General features: G+C 47.3%; 1 protein-coding gene across 1 annotated transcript; it reads right to left on the bottom strand.

Moving 5' to 3' along the window:
• Positions 1 to 1,266: 1,266 nt before the first annotated feature.
• Positions 1,267 to 2,673, bottom strand: LOC126535969 (chitinase-like protein 3). Its single transcript, XM_050182849.2, has one exon. It carries the CDS (start codon positions 2,671 to 2,673, stop codon positions 1,267 to 1,269), a length of 1,407 nt encoding a protein of 468 aa, XP_050038806.1.
• Positions 2,674 to 10,215: the final 7,542 nt, after the last annotated feature.

The following is a 10,215-nucleotide window of genomic DNA, read 5'->3' as shown; positions in this document are numbered from 1 at the left end:
CATGCAACACAAACAGCAGCATCTCGAAAACTGTCATCATCAATGGCTCAGACCCCCGTGAGGAATGGCTCATATACCCCCGTAAACTAGCAAAAAACGTAATGACTCAGTCCCGTAAGGTTCACGGCTACTCACTTTGCGTGAATTAGCTGCAATGACCTACCCTTGTTGTCGTTGTTGGTGATTTCAATGTGGATTCGTCGGTACCGAAAACGGAGCGGTTTACACGTTCCGAGTTGCAAACATATCCCTTGCGATGTCACACCGATCCGGCCCAACCGACCATCCAGCGGCGTACGTGCATCGATTTGACATTATCGAAGAATGCGATTACAGTTGTGAAATAACGACCCCCGATCAAGAAAATAAATGAGTGTGCGTACCTTTCGTCACGATGACCACCCATCAAGACAATAAATGAGTCCGCACCTTTGTTCAAAATTGTGTTACCTCCGTGTCGTGCGCTAAACAGCTTCGCTGGTCAACCACCTTAACAGAGTGGAATGGCTCATGATTTTTACTGCAACGACCACTGTTCTGTGCACATTCAGGGAAACTAGGGAAAAGTCGGCTATACCAAGACAAATTTTACAACTGAAACGCAGCGTTCAAAGAAAGGACTGCCGCATTTGTTGAAAAAGTAGGTCATTTGTATGCTCTTAGTCTTCGGGGTAACAGTAGTACCATTATAATATAGTATATGCTGAATGTGGACATTCACAAAAAATGCACGAATGAATTTCTTGCCAGTAGGGAAGGTACGGAGTTAGGCGGCTTAATGCACGGCCCGCTCAATTCCATCAGTTGCTTTGTAACCGTCGATAGTTGTATATCAGCGTTATGAAACCACGCAGATATATAAAACAGCAAATAGCGCACAATGTCAGCAGTAAATTATAAGAGCATGGGCTTGCTATCAGAGCAGGAAACTTAACGCGATCCGTCGGATGCGAATTGTTCAAGCTGGACGCACGAAAAACGGACATTTACACCAACGCGAGGGTATGCATAATATGCTCAAAATGTCCCTGATAAACGTCCGCTAATCTTAATACAGTGACATTGCAATTATCCAATACAGATACTGTGTAATTCGCATATATAGCAATGCCATTTTACTACACCGAATTGAGAAACGCGAAGGAATTTCCAAATGAGCGCTAAGACCGAAGTAAAAACAATGCGCTAAATTTAAAAGAAAAAGGGGGGGGGGGGGGCGAGAAATCACCACGTTTTCATTCACTCCGAAAATGACCTCGCCTGATCTCAACCGTGCACCACGTCGTGAGCCTCGCGAAGCAGGGGCCACGCGAGTCCCAAGTCCCCTGCGAAATCGTCCATGGACAAGTCCCAGACCGCGAGGCCCGCAGTCTTTCGCACCACTGACCGCTTAAGGCGCAGGCTAGCACGGTCCTCGAAGCCGACCCACTGGTCCTTCCAGTAGGCCACCGAGCAGCGAGAGAAGCCGTGAGTTGCACTGTGCCACGAGGACGCATCGTGGTGCGTCAGCGCCTTGGCAACCTCGTAGTAACTGGCCAGGCCCGAGCGGTTGGTGTGAGCGAAGGGCTTGCCGGGACCGAGTACGCGCATGCCTACACGAACGTTCTTCATCCAGGGCCGCTTCAGGGTGAACGTGGCGCCGGTGAACGAGACGCTCAGCATGGTCTTGCCAAGCATGTGCTCGGTGACCATGGACAGCTCGTCGAGAACCGAGGACAGTCCCACCTGGCCGTTATGGTGCGCCCTGAAGACGGCCCTCATCGGGCTCTGGCATGTGGTGACCGGAAACGACGCCGGGTCCACGGTACGGTGCGTGTCGACGACGACGAGGTCGAGCCGGTTGTACAGCGACGGTACGAAGTAACCGTCGCGTCGCTTCGCCGTCTCCCATGGTACGACCACGCTCAAGCGCAGCCCCTTGTGTTCGAAGACGATGCGCATGGTGTTCACGAATGTGCTGTAATTAGAGCGGTATCTCAGTGTCGGATACTTCCAGTAGAGGATCAGGCCGGCGAGTCCCATGCGGCGTGACCAGACCGCCGCGTTGTGCACGAAGGCGAGCCGCGTCCGCTTCTCTCGCACTGCCTTCCGGAAGTCGCGAGAGTCCGCGAGCTCGCCGCCGACCAAGACCCAGACGGGTGTGGGCAGCGACGTCAAGCTCTGGAGGGTCTCGGCGTCTTCGACGGGCTGCTTGAAACGCGCGCTCTGTTGCCGCGTGTCTAGCCCGACGGACACGAAGACGAGAGCGTCGCAGAGGTCGGCCGACACGTTGTCCACGACGAAACGGTGCGGTGAACCGGGCGCCGCTGTGTAGTTGATGAAACAGAAGACTGCGCGGTTCGCACCGTCCGCCTCGGATTGCCGCTGCATGACGAACTCGGCGGACGAGGACTTGCCTCCTTGCTGTTTTCGACCGTCGTCGACAACGCCTTCTGCGGCGATGGCGGTTCCCATCGGTTCGTCGATGGATGTCCAGAAGTGCTCGACCACTGCGGCGACAATGGCGACGCATGCGCAAGACACCGTGAGCACACCGAGGATCAGGAACACGACCAGGAGTAGGTTCTGATTGCGCAGCATGTAACGCAGTGATGACTCGTCGTCGTCGCTGCGACGCCGCCGCCGCCGGGTCGAGCTGCGGAGATCACCGGAAGCGTCACTGGAATCATCCATAGCTCCGATTGGATGTCGGTGAGCCGCGAAGACAGAACGGTAGGGTTGTTGTGGCTGGACGCCGTCAGCTTTTATAATGTCACGGTAGGAATGCTAACGTGCGACCTGACAAGTGGGCGTCCCTCATTCGGATCACAGAGACCTTCCTAGCGGCTGGAAACCGTTCCTCGTGAGCACGTGACGCGACATGTGCATCGTCCTTCTCTTCACCGGAAATTACCAAGCGAAGATGAGGTAAAAAATCAACTGCGAATTCAGTGAAGGAGAAGGCGCTAATTTGCATGAGAAATTAACGGCGCATCCTTCTTTTACTTATATTTATACAAGTACCTGCAGTGCCACAAGGGCATTATTTCAACGGGGACATTTGTAGCGAAAATCAAAACATAAGCAATACTTGAGCTGATTCAAAAAGCAGAAACCACAAGGTACAACCTAAACATAACAAAAATAAAAAGCACAGAAAAAGCATAGCAGTAGGTTCACAGGCGCATTATAGCAAAGGGAACGTTCGTTTATCGCACGAAGCACAATGATATGTGCTTACGACAGGTTAGACGATAAAAATGACTGAAACTCAGAGCACGTTTTACATTGAACGATACTCCGGTGCGTTGAAGAAAGCGGGAAAAATGATTTGCGGAAAACATCAATGGGACTGCATGTTTCAAAAACTTTAAACTCATGGTGACATCGCAAAGAAATGAAGTGGAGCGGGAAAACGTACAAGTTCTTGTTTATTCCTATGAGACCAGAGTAAATTAGAAAAAGAAACTAATTTCGTTGCTAAGCGGCGTTGTGCTAGTGTTTGCCAGCCAAGGTTTTCTTTAATTAACGTAATACTGCTGTGGAAGCTGTAATTTCCAGAAATAAACCTTTTGAATGCGCCTAAGGTTCTCTATAAGACAAGCGGTTTGAGGGTCCCAAGCTGGGCAAGCGTGCTCGAGTATTGTGGGAACATTTGTGTTGTAAGCTCCTCTGAAAATTACGACTACTGAGGTTGAGCATTGTTGATGACTTTAATATGACATATTCAATATGTCTATTCCAGTTCAAATTTTGTGAAAAGTAGACCCCAAGATATCTATAACTCTTTCAAGAGGCCGTCCATCAAAGTTCTATCATGGCGGCGTTTACGGGTGAAAGACACAAGTTGACATTTCGCACTGTTTAAAGACGTGCAAAATTAATTGACCAACATGAACACCAACCATGAATTGTGTTTAAATCACTCTTCAGGCAGCTAACATCATGATCACCTTGTATATCTCTATAAATTAAGCAGTCGTCTGCATACAATCGCACTTTGCACTGAAGTCCTTGCACAATATCATTTATATAAACTAAGAATAACAACGGCCCACAAGCAGACCTTTGGGTCACGCCAGAAGTTACGGTTACAGCAGTTGATTTAGCTCCGTTGATCAGGACATGCCGCGTTCGCCCAGTCAAATAATTTCTTATCCAATAGACTATAGCAGGATCAATGCGGAGACATGATAATTTATGTAACAGCAAGGCATGAGGAACAGTACCAAAGGCCTTACGGAAGTCCAAAAATACGCAGTCTACGTGGTAACCCAAGTCGAAAGAGTAAAAAAGAGCATGGCAGAATTCTACCAATTGAGTCGTGCATGACAAGCCAGGCCAGAATCTATGTTGGGCTTTGAAAAGAAACTATTGCTTTGTTTCATCACAGCAATGTAGATGATGTGTTCAATTATTTTGCAGCACACGCATGTTAGAGAGATGGACCAACAGTTCTGTACCGTATTTTTGAGACCACATTTATGAATGGGCACTACATCAGCTATTTTCCATTGTGCTGGAATTGAACAATTGTATAATGATTTATTAAACAAAACATTTAAGAAGTAAGCAATTTCTTGAGAGCCTGCTTTGGTGGCCTGGGATGGGATACCGTCAGGACCTCCAGCATACTCCAGCATACTCCAGCATACAAGAGGTGATGACGACGTTAATGCGATTAGCAATATTTCTTATGATGAGCGTCTATAGGGTGCGGCAAAAGTTTTCGCACTCAAATAAAAACACGTAATAAATATGGTTGAGCTGCACTCTAACAAAACCACTTTGTTAATTTAATGTGTTATGTTCTACAGACCAAAATAAAGAATCTACTTTTCCGTAAGTCCACATTTTGCGCGAATACCAGTCTAGAGTTGCGTTGGAAATGTATCAATGGTGGCACGGATTCAGCCTTGTTTAATTCACTCCAAGCTTTTTCTAATGCCTAACTAAGAGCAGCCAGATTGCGTTGAGGAGTAGAGCATAATATGCTCTTAACACAGTCAAGCTTATTTACATTTGGGATGTTTGGGGGCATTCTGACGCAAAAGTCAAATCAGGGATTTTTTTTTGTGTGTGTGTGTGTGCCGTCGTTGCACCACATTCGCCTTGTGAGCCGGAGCGGAATCCTGCTGATACGTCCACTGACGGTTTCCGAGGTTCGGTTCGGACCAAGACAAGACCTGTTTCTTCAGGACATGTAACAAATAATTTGCGCTGTTCGCTTTGGCTCCCTGCTCCAAGAAAACCAGTGGTATATTTCCATCAGAAGTGACTGCCCCAAAAACCATTTCTGATTGAGGGTGAGAAACTCTTCAGGCAGTCTTTTCACCGACGTTGGCTTCTTTTCAGTCTTCCTGTCAGTATCTTATCATGTGGTGGGTTAATAGCTGCTTGAAATTGAACACTGCCTCGTCTGTGAAGAGAATGCCGCATCGGCACGCCGGGCTGCGGAAGCGTTAAGGCAGGTCCTTGCATCTTATGAGCCTGATATCTTTCATGTGCTCTTTGAGTCTATGAGATTTCTGAACCTTGTACTTGTGCAGCTTCACTTTCGCAATTCTTCGGACAGAATGTTCAGAAAGTCCTTCGGTTTGGGCCAGTTGACTCTTTTACAGCTGATTTGCTGACTTCTGGGGAGTGCGGGAACTTTCGTCGCACCCTGTAATTAGTGATGATATGTTTTACATGTTATGAGGATTATTATGATGATTATTGTATCCCTATGTGATACCCCCGTACCATCCACGTGAACCTTATGAGCACATCAGCAGACACACGAAGTGGTAACATCGCTGCCAACCTCAATGCTAAATGATACCACGACACAGTATGTATCTTGTTGTGATCAGCACACACCAGTTGAAACTCCATAGGAACAACTTTCCCAGGTATCCTGGTCCCAACTTCGTTGCAACGGCTGTCCATCAAGCCCTCGACGCGGTGTTTGTTGCCGATGGAGCGCTGTCGCTTTATTATATTTAGGCTGCATACCTTTGCGTCGCCTTGGCACATCCATTTTGAAGGATTATAAGAATGAGCACATACCAATATTAGGTACGTAGTCCCGAGACAATCGAATAAAATTACGATCGATAACGAAGATGAAGGTAATTTACGCAAACTTAGAACAGCTGCCAATAATTCAGTCTGAAAGATAGGCGTGAAGTCGGGTACGCGAATGAAAAAGGACCAATTCAGAGATGATGATACGGTGGTCACATGCTTTCGATTCACAGGCGTAAGCATCGGTAACTATCACGATCTTTTTAAAATTCTAGATGTGCAAGATTATCTTTCAATACATCATTTAGATGTTGATAGGGTAAATGTTTAGAACTATTTGGAAAGATGTCATTAAATTCAAACTGAAACAGATTCGCTTAGACTAGCTCATGAAGGTGAACCTGCAACGGGTCTAAGAGTACAAAAATGGCTTGAGGGTAACGTAAACGAGACCACTGATGGTTAAAAAATGAGGCCGACTCATTAATGAAAGCATATTGTGACGTTCTCTGTGGGAATGCATGTATGTTTAGGAAAGTTCGTACTGAAAGGATAGTTAGTCGAATTAGAAGAGAACAATATTTGATATTGTTCGCGACAAACTTAGGCGGCCTAAAGGCCCAACCACTGGCACGCGTCGGCAAGCTTCGGCACGCGCCAATGCATCAAAAGCGTCGGTCGGGAACAGGGCGAAGTGTGGCGACGCGCAGCAATTTTGTCGACTGCCGATGCTAGAAGTTCACCGACGCGTGGCGACGCTTCGCCGGCGTGCACCAATCAGAGACTGCGATGCGTCGCCGGCGTCAATCAATCGGAGGCTGCGAGGCCTCCGGCTGCTATGCCTATGATGGCCGCCGATGCGAAGACCCCGACACCAACCATTGACCGAGTTCTTTAGACGCAGGACGCGCGCGACAATGTTCCCGAAAGACAGTGTTGTGATAGTAGGCCGACAGCGACACGACCGACGACCGAGGGTTGTGGCAGTGCGACGTGAATCCGAACCGACTTCGAACGACGCCGACACATCCAACCTGCCCACTGGGTTCCGCCGGTTTTAGTGCGATCGTCTGCTAAAACATCCAACCGGATCACGATTGCCGCAACGTCTGTGCTTGGTGCATGTTTATTTCGTCGTGCTCGAAACGAATGGAAACATGTTTCCGAACTCGGCAGTCTGGATAATCAGCACTCGATCGCCTACTACCGATGTTGTTGACGTTACGCGTAGGCCTAGCGTTCGTAACTGGCGAGTGAACGAGCCCAGCTGAAAAACTCTGTCGAAGGAAATGAATTTTCAGTTCCGTTTGGCGCTGCAGCGATTTAAAATATGGCGCTCCTGACTTCGTTTGGTGTGTGATGTGGTGAATGAACCGTGTGGAACTTCCGGTAGTGAACCGCGGCGTGTTTCGTGTGGTCTCAGGTAAATCGAGCTTCACGGGTGAGCTGCGCTGTTTCCAGTGGCAAAGATGACTTTTGAAAGCGAAAGACGCTATTAGCAGAACAATGAGAAGTACGTACGCCATTAGCCACGCCGTCCGTTTCAGCTGACAGTGCGCTATTCTATTCGGTACGTGGATCCAGTTCAGTACAAGTTCACAGTACTCCTTCACTCACTTTTTTCAAGTTCCTGGGCGAGTCGGGGATAAATCGCTCGTGCAGCACCCAAGAACGCTGACGCACTGAAGGAAACATGTATGCCACAGCGCAGTCATGTTTGAGTCGGTGTGTCCTTATATTTGAGCACTGCAAAAAGAAATGACCTGTTTGCAATACGTGCACCGTCTGCAATGCATAGGAGTACCTGCATCATGCAAGACCTATGCATGTAGCCGCGTGTACCAGGATTGCTTCGGTTCCTGCTTGAGAAGCGGCACATATTGAGTCAATGAAACTGTAACTGGTTTTTGATCTCTTTTTTGTTTATGGAGAGAGCAGATGGTGCGAGTGTATTGAGGAGAAGGTGAAAAGGTGTCATCTGTGCTTTGTGCAGTCGGTAGGCTTAAACTGCCCAAATCTCTCCAGCTTCCACTAACATGTTTCTCGCTGCGATACTATAAACTGTAGTCAGGAAAAAGAGCAACTCAAAACCAAGTTCATAATGCATCTTCGCAGAATGTGTTTGATTAACAAGTTAACACTTCCACTGCGACATTATGCCGGTGTACAGCATACGCGCTTAAAACAAATACATTTCGTAAAGGTGAACGACTGGGCCTACAATAAAAAAAAACTTTGTAGTAGCGCTGCAAAAAGTGCTGCCATGAATATCAGCCACAACAAAACTGATGTGTGTCCAACCTACTTCCTCGAGGGCAGCTCTATAAATACTGTTCGGGCCTTTCCCATTCTGGGTGTAACATCACGCAGCCCTCCTCTCGACTTTTCTGCATGTCACCAGCACTGTATCAGGATCGTCGCATATTGCGTTTGCGTCCCGTGTCGCCCTTAACTGTGGACCCGAGGCTTTCCAAACACTCTACATTTCTATCATTCTGCCACGGCTTGAGTACTGTTTATCAGTATAATCACTGTACCAAACTCACGTCGCTGATACACTTGATTTTGTTCAGCCCTGGGCAACACGCGCCCTCACTCCCGTCTTTTCGGTCGTCACAAGCTCCTGCCAGCCTACGAGGATTGCCTCAAAGAGTTCAAGTGACACACCCTGCAATACCATCGCAGCATTGCACTAGTCTGTCTAATCTACAGGTTGCTTGACGGCTCTTTGGACAGCCCTCATCTTTCTTCTTCAGTCCGTCGGAGCAAGCGACTGGACTGAATTGGCGCTCCTGCGTGTTGTGCAGCCGTCTCTGTGCGCGCGTGTGCAGTGCTCTGCAATTGAACAAATAGTGTGTGTGCGCGTGCGTGTGTGTGTGCGCGTGTGCGTGTGCGTGTGCGTGTGAAGGGAGGGTTGTCTTGCGAGCTGTCTAGAGTGCCATGTTACCACTACGATTATTATTATTATTATTATTATTATTATTATTATTATTATTATTATTATTATTATTATTATTATTATTATTATTATTATTATATCTAAAAGAACATACAGATCATTAACTTATTGTTTCAAGCTCAGTTTACAGCAGGCTGTTTTAGGCCGGACTTGGCACGGTTCAAGACAAAATAGTCCAGCAACGGTGCGCCGCAGCCGAGGAGCGAGCGTCGGCGCGCGTCAGAGCTTCTGTGCAGTAGTTGCGTGCCCTTTTCGTCCAACCGACGCGAAGCGACGCGTTCGCTTGTCGGCGCGTGCCGAAGCTTGCCGACGCGTGCCAGTGGTCGGGTGTTAAGACATGAACGTAATGATCCCCATGCTGCGAGAACAAGGGACCAAATTTTGTAGGCCGGTCCGCTAGTGAACAAAATGCCGCCGAAGTCTAATATCGGGCCGAACATACATACAATAAATCATTATGGGAACATAAGTGCGCGCTCCAGTGCGACTGTCGCTGAGTCTGTCTCTTGTCGGTATAGACAATTAAAGTTTGGACGGGAACGATTTGAGAGAAAACTAGGATCGTTCCTTTGCTGACATTAAGAAAGAGGTATAGTGCCATTAAGCCACATTTCAAGCCTACTCACGTTAAGACTGCGTAGTTTGGTACAGTGCATGTTGTCTACTGATGCAGAGAGAAATGCAACGTCATCGGCGTGTAACTACATATGCGCATCCTGCTGAAAAGAAGCAGTACTTAGTAACAGATTAAACAACAATGGTGAAACGACTTAAGTTCTGGTGAGACATCTTGTTTGTTTATATTTTAACGAAGACAATCCACATCGAGAGCCATAAGATGTCGTGCAGCTTAAAAATGCATAAACCCACGCGACAAAATAATGTGCCAGACGTGCATTCTGAAGTGCATCTATTACAATGTTCTACACTCTCATAAGCTTTAGTGATAGCAAATGTGACTAAGGCGACATATTAGTTTGCGATATCGATGAAGCTGTAGTGTATTCTTCTTTCCACGTCCACATGGGCGCACGAAATGAATCACCCACATGTGATTTGGCAAGGGCTCAAAACTACGTTGTCTCACAACCAATTATCTACATAGCCATGTAAGAGTCTTTCTATGAGTTTTGTTAGATTACATGAGACACATATTGGCTTAATAGTCGCGCCAGCTGACATCACAGAGTGCGCTATATAATGACTGATTAAGTATGTACTGTAATTCGCAAAAATTTATTGGCTCACTTTTTCTTCATTGTTTAAAA

The sequence above is a fragment of the Dermacentor andersoni genome, chromosome 4 (genome assembly GCF_023375885.2).
Source record: "Dermacentor andersoni chromosome 4, qqDerAnde1_hic_scaffold, whole genome shotgun sequence".
NCBI classification, from domain to species: Eukaryota; Metazoa; Arthropoda; class Arachnida; order Ixodida; family Ixodidae; genus Dermacentor; species Dermacentor andersoni.
This window is presented reverse-complemented; position numbering and strand designations above follow the sequence as displayed.